Source organism: Telmatherina bonti (genome assembly GCF_933228915.1).
Source record: "Telmatherina bonti genome assembly, chromosome: 20".
Lineage (NCBI taxonomy): Eukaryota > Metazoa > Chordata > Actinopteri > Atheriniformes > Telmatherinidae > Telmatherina > Telmatherina bonti.
In genome coordinates this window covers 17,718,189-17,734,579 of record NC_136618.1, presented here as the reverse complement: position 1 = coordinate 17,734,579, position 16,391 = coordinate 17,718,189, and the positions used below count along the sequence as shown (strand labels likewise).

General features: G+C 38.1%; 1 protein-coding gene across 6 annotated transcripts; it reads right to left on the bottom strand.

Annotated features, from left to right (window-relative positions):
* Nucleotides 1-5: 5 nt before the first annotated feature.
* nktr (natural killer cell triggering receptor) lies at nt 6-16,375 on the bottom strand. Of its 6 annotated transcripts, XM_079260089.1 has the most exons (18): nt 16,274-16,375; nt 14,849-14,919; nt 14,006-14,080; nt 12,821-12,928; nt 11,639-11,683; nt 9,720-9,807; nt 8,907-8,936; nt 7,938-8,083; nt 6,484-6,706; nt 6,229-6,396; nt 6,026-6,113; nt 5,134-5,282; nt 4,891-5,048; nt 2,427-4,809; nt 2,241-2,330; nt 2,021-2,080; nt 959-1,054; nt 6-676 (listed from the first exon to the last, which is right to left on the bottom strand). In XM_079260089.1, exons 2-18 carry the CDS (start codon nt 14,904-14,906, stop codon nt 607-609), a joined length of 4,035 nt encoding a protein of 1,344 aa, XP_079116215.1. In that variant the 5' UTR covers nt 14,907-14,919; nt 16,274-16,375; the 3' UTR covers nt 6-606. The 6 variants fall into 6 exon arrangements, with proteins under 6 accessions (XP_079116215.1, XP_079116214.1, XP_079116216.1 ...); XM_079260088.1 differs by having other exon boundaries at nt 2,427-5,048; XM_079260090.1 differs by lacking the exons at nt 14,006-14,080; nt 14,849-14,919; nt 16,274-16,375 and adding an exon at nt 11,337-11,360 and having other exon boundaries at nt 2,427-5,048; nt 12,821-12,878.
* Between the last annotated feature and the right edge of the window lie 16 nt (nt 16,376-16,391).

Genomic DNA, 16,391 nt, shown 5'->3' with positions numbered 1-16,391 from the left:
AAAGCTCAAGATGTGGTATTTATTAGATAACTGTACAAAGTAAAATCAGAGGTAATATACTTTGAATAAAGTTTAACATTCATAGCTCTCAGTTAAAGTAATGATGAAACAGTTAAGCTCCGCTTTAGTCAGTAAAGAATGATTCTTTCAGGATTTAAGGCTCAACCTCAACTCAAAAAGACAATAACCAACAAGTTCCTCAAAAATAATCACAACTAAGATTCCTGGACAGTATAATTATCTGACATTTGGTTTAGAAAAGGCAGCTGTAAAAAAAAAAAAAAAATACAACAAATATCCAGTAATGTAAATTATTTGCAGCTCATTTCTCCTGCAGAAAATTCTCCACATATTTCACATCCAGAGATCCAGTGGAGTTTCTGCAGATTGTAAAATAAGAGCATCTCTTTTGTAAGCATGTAAAGTAGCTTATACATTTATTTTCGTTACATTTTACAACATTCTGATCCTTCCAGACCGCCCTGCTAAATAAACACAGTACAGTATTAAAATACAGGTTTTTAGTTACTGATCAGTGAAAATCTGCTTGTTTTCCAAGCAGCTGCTGTGGTTGTGTTCCCTCTCTGAAGACAGCAGAGATGCAGCTCAGCTGTACCTATTGCTGCGACTGTGACTCCTGCGCCTGGAAGAGCTGCGACTGGATGAGCGATACGACCTGCAGGAGACAGATTACATTGCAATATTTCACCTCTTGGGCATTAACAAAGATTATCTTGGTAGGATGTAAACAAGGTACATCAACTTTAGAGGCATTTAATGGATGCTAATCTTGTCTGCACTTAAAATCTTAACAGTCTTCTTAGTAAATACAAAAAGGACGGAAGTAAAAGTGCTGGCTCCAGAGAATGGAACAAACTGAGTGAATGTAAAGGTTGAGGTGAGACCTCGCCACGTTGTTAGAGCCTGTCAGGGCTCACCAGGGAGCAGGGACTCTTACCGTGACCGGCGCTCAGAGCTTCTGTAGCTGTCACTTCGTCTGTGCCTTCGTCTCCTGCTCGCACTCCGACTGGAATAGCTGTCATAGGAGTCTGACCTGCATTAACATACAGGCACATGACAGCAGATATTATTTGGGGAATGATGTCTGACTTAAAACAATCAGTCTGAATGGATATTAAAGGAGTGCAGATTCCACGCATATTAAGTGTTAGGACTTAGTTTTAAGCCCCCCCCCCAAAAAAAAGAACTTTTTTTTTTTTAACTTTATCTTAAAAAGCATGCGATCAGTAACATTGATCAAAAACTGACACAATAAGCATTTATCAAACACTTTTCCTTAATTAAAGGATGTATTTTAGGGTTAAGCTGACAAATCATCTTCCATTTATTACCATTCTATCTTTGATTGTGTTCAATTACCTGTGATATCATTTTATATCAGTTGGAGGATCCTGAATCAAATCGAATCAAAATTGGATCACAACTGAAAATGAGATATTAGCAAACATTGAATCTTTATCCTTTAAATCAATATTATATTGTATTGCAATCAAACTGGCGATTTACATCACATTTTGTAGAATTTTGTGGAGTTTTTCTTTCTAATTTGCCTCTTAAAGCTGGGGTAGGTAATGTCGGGGAGCTAGCAAGATTTGAAAGTGTCGCCGCTTTTTCCACCAACGATTTTCTCTTTCTCGGCTGTTTAGCGGGAGGAGGCAAATAAACCGAGCCGGGTTCGGGGAAATCCTTCCTGCATTTTCTCAGCCATGTTTGCCTTCCGAGCCGGGAGAAGAAGCTATGTTTTGGTTGGTTAGAGTTTTACAGTAAACTGAGGGGTCTAACTATATTTCTTATTGTTTAATATTACAAATTATAAAGACCACTATCAGGATGAGGAACCACTTCACCCAGAGTAAAAAAAAAGTCTCGGAGCAAGATTACCCCACCAGCTTTACTGTGTTTAGTTTCTCTGTTATCATATAATCCGAGTCACATCACAAAACACAGAGTTGTAGTTTATAGTAACTGTAGTTGGTTATTATCTGAGTGAAGAGCAGACCTGGACCTCCTGCGTCGAGTAGAGGAGCGACTTCTGGAGGCACTTCGACTGTATGTCCGACTGAGTGAGAGGGAGGAGACAAGTTTTACATTAAAACACAAATAAGATGAAAAATACACAAGAGAAAAATAAGAGATGAATGTATTTGGTATTATGTGTTGGCTGAAATGAAAATGAGGCCCAGCAGCTCAGTTCCCTCCTCAGATGATAAATCACAAACCTGTGACTCCTGTAACTCCGGTACGTACTGCTGCGAGAGCGAGATCGTCCTCTCCCGTGTCTTCTCCTCCTCCTGCTGCGGCTCCTTAAACTGCGTTTTACATGTCATTAGTGGCTGGACTGATGGCCCATTTACTGGAGGCAGCTTATGATCCTAAAACAATAACATGGTCTCTTTCTCTCTTACCTGGAGGAGGAGCTGGAGCTGTGGGATCTACTTCTGGACCTGCTGTAGGAGTGGGACCACCGCCTGGAGCACGATCGCTGACTGGATACTGAGCGAGACTTTCTAGACACAGATCTGGACTTCTTTGGGGAGCGAGTGCGCGAGGTTCCCTTGGTCGTTTCCACAGAAGGAGACCTTTCCTCGCTCGAGCTGTCCTGGTTCCTTGGCCTCTGGTTGAGCCGTGCCGTCTTGCGGACCTCATCGAACAGAGAACCGGGTCGAACCCGATTTTTATTCTTTATCTCCATTCTCACCCCCTGTGTAGTGACGGGCTGGCTTTCCTGGAGTTGTGCGTTCTTCACAAAGGCAGGCGACGTGCCGGCTTTAAGCGGAGCGGACACTCCTCTCAGTGGTTTCCATTTGAAACTTATTCCAGGTTTTCCAGCGGCAGCTTCATCTTGCCCCCCACCAGCTGCTGCAGTGGAAGGAACAGCCAACTGATCGTTACTCTGAAGCGAACCTGCCACGTCTGAAGACTTGGACGTAGATTTTATTGGTAATTCAGAGGCATTGTGGGAAGAATCAGCTGTAAATGAAAGCTCAAAAATATCAACATCATGCTCTGGAGTACAAATATCCATATCATCTAACGAGTCTTGCTCCTTGACAGACGCCGATCGAGAGCTGCCTTCACTGTTTCTACTAGATGACCGATGAGCTTCGGAATGTTTTGTGTTTCTGCTGCCGCTGCTTTCTTTTGATCTCTGCTGAACCTTTTCTTCTTCTTTAGCAGAATTCTTATTCAAATTGGGTGAATTTTGGTCCTTTTTGTTCATACTGTAGCCAGGATTATCCTTACAGACTCTATACGGGCTTTGCCTTTCCCTTTTCAATTCCTCATCCTCTTCCTCCTCACCAAACTCTAAAGGTGGCTGCCAGTGAAACGTCTCTTTCAACTTCTGATGTTTTTTCTTAGACTTCTTTGGTTTATCCTTACTGTGATGAGAACTGGTTTTTTCACTTTTCCTCTTATGTTTCCGCTTTCTTTTGGCTTTCTTTTTACTCTTGGGCTTCTCTGGCTGTCGGGCGGTCTCGGGACTCTCATCTGACGGACCAGATGAAGCAGCGGCGGCAGCGATTTTGTATGCCAGAGTTGCAGCTGATGCTTTTTTCAAGCCCTCATCATCTGATTCGGAACTAGCCTCTCCTTCCTCTTTTTCCGAAATGGCAATCGTCCTGCTTTTTACATTTTCAGGATCACTCTCGGAGTTCCACCCAGTAAGCACAGACAACGGGTCATGAAATTCAGCGGACTGAGCAGCTTGTTTGTGTTTCTCTAATAGGACAGTGTTGTTGCTTTGACCCACTTGATCACTGTCACTGTCCCACTCAGACCTGCTGTTGAAGCTCTCTGTTGGCAGTGAACTGAAATGTTTCGTCTCAGGATTCTGTAAACTGCCTTTGTCTTCCATTTTTTCCATAGTTTCTCTGATACCGGGGCTACATTCGCTGTCCGTCCCCATCTCTGACCCAGAGAGACCATCCTGACCACGTCTGAGCAGAATGTACTTATCTAAGTTCTTAATCCTCTTCAGAGAACTGTAATACTCTTTCCACTCCTTGTCTAATGAATTCCTTTTCTTGCTACTGGATTTCTGGGAACTTTCAGAGTTGGACGATGACCTGCTCTTGTATCGATGTGAGGATCTCGATCTGGACCGACTGGAACTTCTGCTCCTGGACGATCTGCTCCATGAGCGCCGTGCAGTCTGGTCTAGCTTCTCACCTTTAAGAACTTCTGGTACGGACCTCGGTGTAACTGAAGCCAGACTTTTTTCCAGGTAGCCATCAGCTGCTTGTGCAGCAGAAGGTTTATTTGAGGAAACTTTAGCTTTAATTTCTTGAATATGGATGTAGGAGGGCTTCCAGGGTTTTTGGTCTGGTTTCCAGCGTGAGGGTGGAGGACTGTCACTCAGGGGGATCACAGGGACCCTTTCTGGAGCCGGGACCGCTGGCAGTCTGGAGACAGGTGTATTCTTATGATCTTGGAGCTTCTCTGGTTTAGACTTGCTTGTTTTTCTCTTTCGTGGCGATCTGGATAAACTCCTTTTCCTTGACGATGACAAGGATCTGGATCTGTACCTGGATCTGGACCTTGATCTTGACCGGGATTCAGAAAAGGACTTAGATCTGGATGTAGACAAAGATCGGCTTCTTGATCTGGAATAACATCTGGACTTAGAATAAGACCTGGACCTTCCTCTGGATCTGGATCGACTGGATGTGTACGACCTGGAGTAGGATCCTGAGTAGGACCGCGAGGACCGCCGTCCCCTCCTGGTTGATGAATGATGCTGACTTGAAGGAGAACGAGTTGGGGAACGGGACCTTCTGGACTTCTTCCCTGAAGACACGGATCCTTCACCATCTGACACAGAATGTTCTTCAGATTTGTTCTTGGAGCTCTTCTTCTTGACATGTTTACCTTTTTTGGCTTTCTTCTTTTTGGCTTTCTTCTTCTGTTTTTTCGGCCGCTGGCTCTGGCTGGACACCTGAGAGCTGCGGTCTGAGGAGTGATCAGCGGACCGAGACCACGTCTTGTCACTTCTGCCAGCCCATCTGCTTGAGGAACGGTCATTCAATCTGTTAAGTCAAAAGATAAATGAATGAAAATAAAGAAAAAAAATATTCCAAAAAGGTAGGAAGAAAAAAAAAAAAAAAATCCTACTTGTCTCCTTTGCTCCACCTCTCACTGCTGGGGGGCTGATAGATTTTGGTCCTCTTCATTTCCTCTTTCCAGTGCGGTGGAGTTTCACTGCTACCGCGCTCCTCCACAGACGCCGAGCGGGATTTAGACTTTGTAGGAGTGTGGTATCTCTGAAAAGATAAACGAAAACACACATCACACCTGTCATCACTTTCACTGACTTAAGTTTGCATTTAGTTGATTTCCTTCATTTTCCAACCCAAATCTGAAGAAAAAGCTCAGCGGTGTGTAAAATGTGCATTTGCAAATTTAATAGTGATATTTTATTTGTGACAGAGCAGAAAACATTAAATGTTGAAATGAGATATTTACTGATTTAAAGATTTCCTCTTGAATTTAGCAGCAACTCATCTAAAAAACAGGAGTGGCAACAAAAAGCTGGAAAAATGTTGTTTAGTCCAAACACTAATAAATGTATAAATAAATTAATATAACTCCACATAATAGGTGTCAAACTCAGTATTGGACGTTAGTGATGTTTGTGGTCTCAGGCAGCATCGCATTAGAACCAGATACCACATAGCAACTCAGAAACACTAAATATCAAATGATCATATTCATTGAGTTTGTTTTAAAAAGAAGACATGGTGCTACACAGCGGTAAACATGAGCCTGCTATGACTTTATCAAAATCATTTGTTGCCATCCAATTCAAAATGAGCCAATATTTTTTCATTAGGAAGTAAAATGTCTTAGTTTCAATGCTTGAAAAAAAAAAATCCTTCTGAGACCTGCATGCAAATAAAATGAACTGCTCAGATTGTATACCAGTAAAGTTTTTCAACTCCAGTGCAATGGAGCCCGAATAATTTTGCTGTTGACTGCATTTCATTATTTTATATATAAAACGTACAATTGTGCCTCTGCCTCTGATCTTCCGTCCGGACTTTGACACAGCTGGTTTCTGATCAGCTGAAATAGTTGTCTCCTCCTTCTCGACACTAAAAAAAAAAGATTTAAAAAGAAAAAAAAAAGCGAATGAAAAACTGTTGCGCTTCAGCAGTGCTGTTGTTGTTTAGGTGTATTCCATATGTATGCTCTGCTTTTATAACTAACACTTCAGTTTTATTTTCCTGAGATGACATGTCCCGTCGCAGCAGGAAGCGGTTCTCTGGCACAGGTGGGATTTCCTCTGGCCGAACAACTGGTTTCTCCCTCTTCCCTCCTTGCTCCTTCTCTTCTTCCACCTTGCTGTCTCCCTCCAGCGTCTCTTTCTCTACAGACCTGTGGGATATGTAACAACACATCAAAATGTTGGATTGCACGTATATAAGCAGGTTAGATGAAAGTATGAACCAGAGGAAAAGTGACCTTTGCTTGGAAGGCGGAACATCTATGTCCTCCTCCATCTTTGCTCCCTTCCTTTTCTTTTTAGGCCTTCTCCTTTTTGCACGCCTCTTGCGTTTGCAATTTTTGGGTTTGTCATTCACTTCACTTTCTGACTCCACTGATAAAGAAAAGCGGGAGGACGGGCCATTGGAGTTGAAGGGCAAGTCAGCAGAAAGGGAGGCTTTTTTCCTCTTCCCTTCAAGCACTGCAGGTAAAATTACAACAAAATGTTTCGTTTCAAATTCAAATATTACACTTTCTAAAGACTTTGCATCAGATATTGTTAATAAGTAAAGAATGAGGGGAAAAACTAAATGTTAGGTCATTTTCAGTGCATCATGATGGCAAGAAAAAGCCCTTGTTGTTGCAGTCAGGTGGACCGAACCCATCTGAAGTCCACAGAGATCACCTTGCTGATCTCCATTAAACAGAAGATTGGGTTACGCTCCCTGCACTAATGCCACAGGGGAATAACTCCGGCCTCCAAATGAAAAACCTCTCACAAAAAAAAAGAGCAGAAATATGACCAGGTTGCTCTTTACAGGCATGCACATTATTTCTGACAGGAATCTAAACCAAAACAAATACAGAAATGATAACACTGTTACACTGGCTTGGCGGAAATAAAACCACATCAATCAGAAGTACTTGTTACACATATACTTTCTTTCATACAAATTTCACAAGTTAAAAAAAAGATTTCTTTTCAATAAGTACTGTTTTTATTTATTTATTTCACATTTTTGCTGAAAACAGGCTCCCAGGACCACAGACCATTCCCTCTTGCTTTAAACCACAGTGCACAACTGTTTTCAGAAAGTCCTCATGCTCTTGTGAACATGAAACTCGCAGTTAGTTGTTTTTAAAGATTAACATCATCAATAAAAACAAAGGATCTTAAGTCTGAGGACAGAATGCAGGTAAAAACTTTGCACAAGTGGCAGAGTGGGGTAATAGTAGAGCTAGAATGATCAATGAACCGGTTAGACGTGGAAGAGAGAGCTGTCGGTCATTAGAGGCACTTCTGCACACAGAAAATGGTGAAGGGGGGGGGGGGGGGGGGGGGGGGGGGGGTCTAGATTGGACGCTGTTGCCTTTCAGGTGTAGCGTTTCAAGTATATTCAACTAGAAGGTTATCTACACTCTTTTTTTTTTTTTTTAAGACAAGACAATAAGGAGCCTTGAAATGCTTTTACACAGGTAAATACCAGAAATATTTAGAACGTCAGACCAATTTGGTCCTGATGTTTTTCCGTAGTTTCTGTTCATGTCGGGGGGGGACATATTCTGCTGAACATATATTCATACATGGCCTCATCTGCAACTCTTCTAGAGGTGACTAAAAAGTCTATTTTAATGGTAATTGGCATCTACACGAACAGCCAAAGCACAACTATCATCTTGTGAGGAAGCATAACATACACTACTGAACTGACCATCATTTGCAGACTTTGTGATCAGCTGTCCACAGTCCACCACTCTCACATCAGCGTAGGGTCTACTAGCTGAGTCAGTCTTCAGTCCCTCAATCTTCTTTATTACTTCAAAACCCGAGATGACGAGACCAAAGACGACGTGGACTCTGAAAAGAAAAATACATTTGTGCTTCGTCTTATTTGAAACCATATAACACACAAGCTGATCATGACTTAACTAAAACTTAAAACATGTAGTTTGATTTGTAATGTACGTGAAGGGATGTCATGCTTAGAGGTTTTCTTTTTACAATTACTGTTCAAGAAATAATCATAATTCTCATGCTTATTACTTCAAATATTATGCATTAATTATTTGTCAACGTCATAAATCTGTAAAATTGCACGTTCACTCCTTTTAGGTTTGTAACCTAAATTTTTATCCTCCTTTTAAATGAAGATCTTATCAGATTTAAGTCTTGAGGAATTTTGAGGAAAGACACACAATGGCCCAAGCGATAAATCAAGTAACTTTTTCTTTCTTTCCATGTGCAAGTTGCAGTGACCTGCCATCACGGTTCAGACATGAACTTTTATGGAAACTGAGAATATTGAGAAATCTTTCAAGTTAAATTGTATTAAAAGCACAATTCATTAGTTGTTAAATTAAGTAGCTGTGACATTCTTATATACATGTAGCAAAAACTAAGAATTTAATTGTAGCTGGCAAAAAAAAAACAAAAAAAACAAAGAAAAAACTAAAATCCAAATATCCATTCTGATCAAACATGACTGGATGTCATTAGCTCGCAGCTGCTAACTTGCAGCTATTCTTCCTGGGGTCCTTCTGTTAAATACATACAAGATTTACATTTAGATATGCACAATATTACATCTTTGTTAATGGAAAATGAGGAAAAACAATAATGGGAATTCTGTTTACTTTTAGCTCTGTGTACAATTTTAAATGAAGAGTTTAGCGAAACTTACCCATCAAGGTGTGGTGCCATTTTAGTTGTTCTGTATACAGAAATTCCAGCAGTGAAACAGGTGAGAAGTCAACCAATGGCAGAGGTGAGTTTGTGAAAAACAAAAACAGGGAAAAAAGGGGGAAAAGAATGAAAAAACAAATATCTCTGATGACATGTGGATGCATAATAAGCAAGACCACCGTTTGTTGAAATTTGATTGAAAATCAGTTTTTTTTAAATGAAAACATGAAGAGTGAGCAAAATAATTATATCTTCATATGATCAAATCAATTCATACAAAAAAGGAAAAAACAGTCAGTCTAAATTTCCTCCTTTTTGTTTGACATTTTTATTCACGGAGGAAAACTCAACCCTTTTCAGTGGTCAAAGGGGTTTATAAGGCCAAATAACATGAGTCACCTCAAGCCATTTGTGAAATGTTTAAGCATATGAGAAACACTGCACTGTGCAGAATACTTGCAAATATAAACTACTAAATGAAAAACAGTCAGGAGAGAGAGAGAGAGAGAGAGAGAAACACAGCCTTTGAAACACATTACCTTGGAAGAGGAGGATGCTAGAGTTTCTGTAAATTTTACACAAAAAACGGCAGAGAAAAAAAAAAGTAACACATTTTAGGTGAGAAAGAATGAATCCAATGTTTCTCTGTACTTTGAAATCTAACTTCACACAGAGAGGGGACTTCTGATGGTCATAATCTATTCTGGGTGTTCATAAGAAAAAAAAAAGGGATAGGAAACCAAAAACTAAAACAAAACTTTATCAACAATAACACGTAAATGCTGCGTTTATTTTACTGAACATTACTCACATGAAAAACTGTGAACCGTTGGTGTTCTTCCCGCGATTGGCCATCGACAACAGGAAGGCTCTGTCGTGTTTTAGAGTAAAATTCTCATCTGTGAGGTACAGAGAAACAAGAATCGCAGTTTCAGTCTTTTCCCAGAAGTGGCATTGGAAATACTGAAGGGGAAAATGAATAATAAATAAAAGCCTTTTAGCTGCCCCACCAGCAGACCCTTCCACAGAATCAGCTGTTTTGATTGAAATCTGTTATTAAACACCAATCCAGAGGTTTGAAGCTCATTTCTATCAGTTTCAGACAGTTTAAGTATCATACTGGCTCTTTTTATATTCAACATTACATAAAAATCACTGAACAGAAATGTTTAATGTGTTTCATATATATATATATATATATATATATATATATATATATATATATATATATATATATATATATATATATATATATTTAGGGGAAACCTTTGTGGTTTAAGTTACTTTGATACTATTTGGAGAATAGTAAAACAATAATCTGACATATGTGGAGTTATTATTTCTTTCAGTGGCAAGGGAATGAAGTCTGCAAGAGTTTAGAACAGAGAAAAGAAAAAAAAAAGGCTGCTTCACAATGAGGATGTCAGTCCTGTTCATGTGGCAGGAAAAGACTGGGAACATTAGCTCTGAACTTGGGAAAACTGGAAGACTGTTGCTTCAGAAGAATGACCAATCTATGATGGTGTTATTACACAGTCTCTGTATAATGCTCAGACAGTCAGCCTTAGCAGAGTTGCCCTTTTGTAGATGTAGAAGACAAAAGATTGATTTGTTTTCACTCCTGCAAATATTCAGCTTGCTACAAGCAATAAATGGTACTTGGTAGGTTATTCAAAGTTTATATAAAATAAAATATAAAATCTATGACAATTAATATAAAATAATAATTTGGTCATTAGTCACCATTAGTCTCTTGAATTTTATCTGGTAGAGCTCGCGTCAGAAACTAAAAAAGTTCCCAAATCTTTGATTAAACGTTTTAAAAAAGTCAAATATTTTCTCCGCAATTAGTTTGTTGTTCAGGTTTTGCATGTATCTCAAGCCAGATGCATTATTAACACACACCCTCTTTCTGTGACGAGACGAATCTCTGTATATTGACACATCTAAGACAAAAAGTTAATGTGAATATCAATGGTGATGATAATAAATCAATGATCCTTTATTCTTTAAATTTTAAATTACATTTACTGTAAAGGTGATGAACAGTTGATTTCAACAAACCAATGATAAATCTTTATAACAATGTTTTATTTATTTAATATCATGCTTTATGAGATCTTAATCTAAATTTTTTATCCCTTTATCTACATTCAATGTGTGAGTCAACATATAGACAATGATGTGGTCCAATGTGCAAAACCAAAATCTTTTGTCTAAAACTTGTGACAGACGCCATGTTTCACTAGTCATAAGTGCCACAATTGATCAGGCAAAATCTTTGAGGTACTATGAGGAAGCTGACTGAAAGGAAACTCATTCGGGACAGATGTGGACTGCTGGAAGAGTTGCCACTGTTGTTACTTCTCTGAGGAAGGTGCTGGGGACTATGTTAACATGGTGTTACTGAGCTGTGCACATCTCTTACCTTCTTATTTTGCATAAGACCACTCTATAAATAAAAGAATATGTTGAAAATTTTAGTTAGGAAGATTGTAGTTTTCAGTAAAGAGAATGGCTGCTTCCCATGCTGGTTAAATTAAAAGTTCAACACATATCAGATGACAGCTCTATACAATGGGAATGTAAGGATTAACTGAGTCACTGATTAATAAGAGATCAGTGTTTACAACTACAAGCACATGCAAAATAATAACACTGTATTTCTGTATGTTAACACCTCTATGGGATATATGTAGACTTATTACTAGATAATCATTTTTACAATACCTTCAAAGTAGCCGCCATATATGGATTCCCCTCCTCTTCCAGTTCCTGCAAAGATTAATAAAAATCAAAATAAATAAACTCATTTTTTATGTTAAATCATAGGTATTGTATTATCTGCATCACTGAAATAAGTAACATCTCAGCTTTTTGTAGAGGAAAAAAACATACACAAAATAAAAACATGTCTAAATAGTGAATGCATACTTTCTTTGAAGCGGTTTCCACAGTCCAGACCCAGTATGTCTCCTGGAAGTCTGCCATAGCCACCCACAATGCCAAAGTATATGTTTATGGTTGTTTTTTTTTCCCTCTTGCTCCTAATTTTGACTATAATCACCATCAGTAATTATTAACAGTGGAACTTGTAAACCCAAAAAGACATTTTATACCCACAGCAAATCCAATTTGATAAATAATTAATAAATAATTAATAAATAATACTTTCTATTTAAAAATAAAAAAAAGAAAGAGTAGAAAAAAAAGAGTAAAAAAAACCCAAAAAAAAACTAAGCCTTGTGTAAAGCTTAAATGCACCTTAGACTGTATGTTACATTGTTTATAGTTACATTAAGTTTTTCAATTTGGAATTAATAATTTCAAATGACAAAACGTGAGAACACACCACAACAGACCATCTTCTGGTTGCAGCCTGAGATGAAAATCGTCTGGCTTCTTGTCAACAATTTATTCATTTAGTCCTGCCCTCAACTTAATCAAATGTATTGATTATAGTTTTAACAAATTGTTAAGAGTTTGTTTTGATTTACTGAAATCCATTTTTTTTCTGTCTGGATTTGCGAGTCATAACTAAAGGCAGAATCAAAGAAAGTATCTTTGATCTGTTATTTTTTGGTGCCAGAGCGTGGTTGCCTCGCAATATTGACTATGCGAGGACGCAGCTCTATTCAGTGTTTTACATTGTTTTCTATTAAGTAAAAATGACCGCCTCGGCGTTTCTAGGTTGAAATGATCATAACCTTTTTATTTTGTATCACAGACACCTCAAAATCCACAAGGTAACAAAAATATTAATTTCAGGAAAAGTCATGAAGTTTAAGGTAGATTGGGTCATTTGAAAGAGTTACATGAGGTTGAAAATGCAAAGTGGTAAAAATTACCCTCTTGGTGGTTCTAGTGTTATTATGGAAACATTTACTTTCAGTGTATATAAACTCTTATTACCTTCTGTGAAGTCGCCTCCCTGAATCATAAAATTTTTAACAACTCGGTGAAATGTGGAGCCTTTGTAGCAGAGCTTTTTCCTTGTGTTTTTCCCAGTTCCCTTTTCACCTGCAATTACAGAGTTTCCATCAAACACAAGTCATTCATCAGATCTGCTAGCATTGGAAATACAGTGTACCAGATGCTTTGAGGTGTTTTAGGTGAGGTGCTTTGACATGTGGCTTATTTTGAGAAAAAGGGAAAAAAATGCACTACTGAGACTGTAACTGTAGCAACCTTTTGTTAGGCTACTTGTTGTTGACAGTTCCTTACTGAACCTCAAAGTCAATTAACAATTCGACTGAAATAACACAGACTGGGGACAGAATAGTAGCCCACGTTGCTTACCTTTAGGATTCTACCTTGCCTTTAGGGTTGGAAAGAAACATGAGCAGACAAATTTAATTATATGTATCCATGTGGTTAAAGAGTTCCTTTCAGAAGAGATAACTATTTGTTTATGTTTGCTTAAATAGGAAGTTTACATTTCTAATATTTCAGGATTTTACTTCACTTGCATCAGCACTACTCTAAAGCTTTGGTTAATTGTGTTGAAAAATTTCTGCACTTAAAAGGGCAGATTAGAAACTTCAGTAAAGTCTGAGCAAAACTGTACCAAGGTGAATGTCTGTTGCAGCACCGTGATGCACTTTATGTGCTTTTGCATTTACACTTAGAATAACCAGCAACCTTTCATGTCTGCCTGCACCACCTCCCCTGCAGCTAAAGGAGTGGAAAAGAGAGAGATAATAGATCTACTGCCTGTTTTACGACTGTCTGTAGGCAGACTGACATTACCGCGAGGGATAAAATCTCCAGTCAAACCAGGACCTAGCCATTCAGTGACTCCATCAATCACTGCATCATTTACACTGCAGTCACACCTTCTTCACAGAGAGACTTCGACTGTTTAAATCTTAATCTTCTCAATATGATAATGGAAAATATTCATACCCAATGATTGACTGTTTGTGACCGGTAAATCCTCAGTTTTTATTCAAAATCAAGAAGATGTATTTTCCCCACACACAAGTTTCTTCTTATTAACTTCTTATTTTAATTAGAGAATTTGAAGTATACAATCATACGGATCTTGCAAGGAGATTTAATGAAAGTGAAACATATCCATGACTGAATATTACTCACCAGTGCATAAACACAGAAAGTTTTTGCTTGTCTTGGGACAAATGTCTGAGAAAAGCTGAAAGACAATGCGCCCAACTGAAAAATAAAAAAGAAGGGAAAAAGTTTATTAATAACACTCCCTTCAGTTTCCTGCAGGAAAATATGCAGTTTTTATGAAATATTAATGATAACATGGGACATCATTAACTGTACAATAGCAAAACAAGATAATCTTTTAAATGCTGAAAAAGGCTAAATGAAGGAGTACAATCTTAACATGCTGAAGGAACAGAAGTTAAAGGCTCCTGTAGTGAAACTCCCATAACAAAGAAATACCTTCACAGCTAACAAGTCTGACATTTTTGCCAGAGTAAGAGGAAGCTGTTTTGTGATCTAGAAACCACTGCAATACTCGTGCTTGAGATGGAGTCTCTTTGGAGTCAATTCATAGAGTACATAATTGCCTCTTAAATAAAATCAAATAAAATAAAACATGTCCAACAAGACAGTATGACATAATTTTTCACTTTCACTTTTTCAAAAATCATTGAGGGCATTATTTTTTAGCTATAAGCTCTCATGGCAAAATGATCTCTACCTGCCCATAGTGAAGAATCACGTTAAAAAAATTGGGGTGATGCAGAAGAGTCCCTAAATTTCATCACTTGTTTCTTATTTCCAGAGAATTTAATCAAAACCTGTCCGTTACTTTTTGAGTTATCTTGCTGACAGACCAAGAACAACAAACACAGGTAGAATGTGGCGAACAGTAAACACAGCTATTTTTTGTATATCAGATCAAAGTATAAAAGTGAGGTGATGCTGACATTTTCTTTCCTTAAAGTGCATAAAGAGTTTTCTTACCTGGCTCCCGGTTGAGCTCTACATCAAAGTAGCACTGAGGGCGGTCCTTCACCCCCATTGTTATTAAAGTCCTAAAATAAAGTAAGAAAAAAAGTTTGTAAAAACACTTTTCAAAAGAGCTGAGAAACATAAAGTAAAAGTCTCCTGTTTAAGCCTAAATAACTTCTCTTAAAAAGTTCCCTTTTTCATATGACAGTTTGAGCCTTGAAAAGATACAGCTTGGTGAGAGGCTTGTAAGAAAACACTGAAAAGATGACATGACATGCAAGGCAGAAGAAACAGATGAGGGAGGAGAGAATGACCAAATCTTAGCTGCTTATTTAAATATAAAATAATATTAATGTAATTATAAATCTTTAAATGCAACAGGGAAAATGTAGCTTTGAGTCAACATTTTTACTTCACCTGATATTTATCTTTTAAAAATAACCAACAATCACGAAAATGCATGAAGATAAAGACAACAAATGAGTAGTTCTGACTTTGCTTTGCATGTAATTTAACTAAGACGGTGTTCACAAATCATACAAAGGCTGTTGTACCAAGCCAAGGAACCCCATCACTTTATCCTAAGCTTACTGCAGCACAACCCTAAAACAGAACTCCATTGTAGTCCTTGAGTAACCTGTCTCATGTTACTAACCTTTGCTGCAATTGGTTTACTGGGAATGGCACTGCCAGACTATAAATCAAACTAAAGACAACTTAGAGTTTTAATACTGAGATAAATCGCAACTTTCTTTCCAAGATCTTAAAAGATTTGCTGAATATCTAACTTAATGCATCTTTTACACTTCAAATTCCACGTGCAACATGTTCATGTTTACTTTCTGACTCCTGACAATTTGCAAATTTTAGTCGACAAAGACTGAGAGTTTTAAGTAAGTAGCAGCAACACTTGTCCAGATTTTCCTGCAGAAGGAGTACATTTCACACTTTAGCTGGTTAACCAGTGAAACGGAGAGAACAATAACTGCACCAACAAACCCGACTAATTAAATTTATGCACAATAAAAATACAACTAAGCAATTCTACCTGTTCATCAATTCAAGTCCACATCTGTTAGCCAAGTAAAATGTCCTCATTTACAACACAGTGGTAAGAGGGCAGGTCTGAGGACTATTATTAGTAAGAGGTTAGATAAGCTGTCAGGAGGATTAATATATTTTAACTTAGATAGTACTACGGGAGCGAGCGTCATTGAGATGAGCCCAACTAAAAAAAAAAAAAAAAAGACATACTTGCAAACTCTGTTATGCAAACAGCTAACCAAAATGTTAGCGCTTCCAAAATGGTTGAGCTAATAGCAAGCTAGCGTAGCAGCTTATGTCTAATTCCCCTCAGCTGCAATGATAACTTCAAATTCATATAAAGATTAAAAATGACATAATATGTTACCAAAAGTTGTAAATGAAGCAACTCACCAATGTACAGTAGCTAGCCAGATAATAAGCTAGTCACTGACGGTCGCTACGTAGCTTGTGCTAACTTCTTTTTTCTAATGGGGACTTGAGACGAGATCACTGCGACTGCTTTAAGTTT

What these genes read in the sequence shown, in the direction of transcription:
- nktr (XM_079260088.1), bottom strand. Translation starts at nt 14,906, where the DNA reads ATGGGGGTGAAGGACCGCCCTCAGTGCTACTTTGATGTAGAGCTCAAC. An exon ending in AACGGTTCACAGTTTTTCAT is followed by an intron (nt 8,937 to 9,719) that starts GTGAGTAATGTT and finishes TTCTGTATACAG; the next exon opens with AACAACTAAAATGGCACCAC. An exon ending in CGGAGTTACAGGAGTCACAG is followed by an intron (nt 2,081 to 2,240) that starts GTTTGTGATTTA and finishes CCTCTCACTCAG; the next exon opens with TCGGACATACAGTCGAAGTG.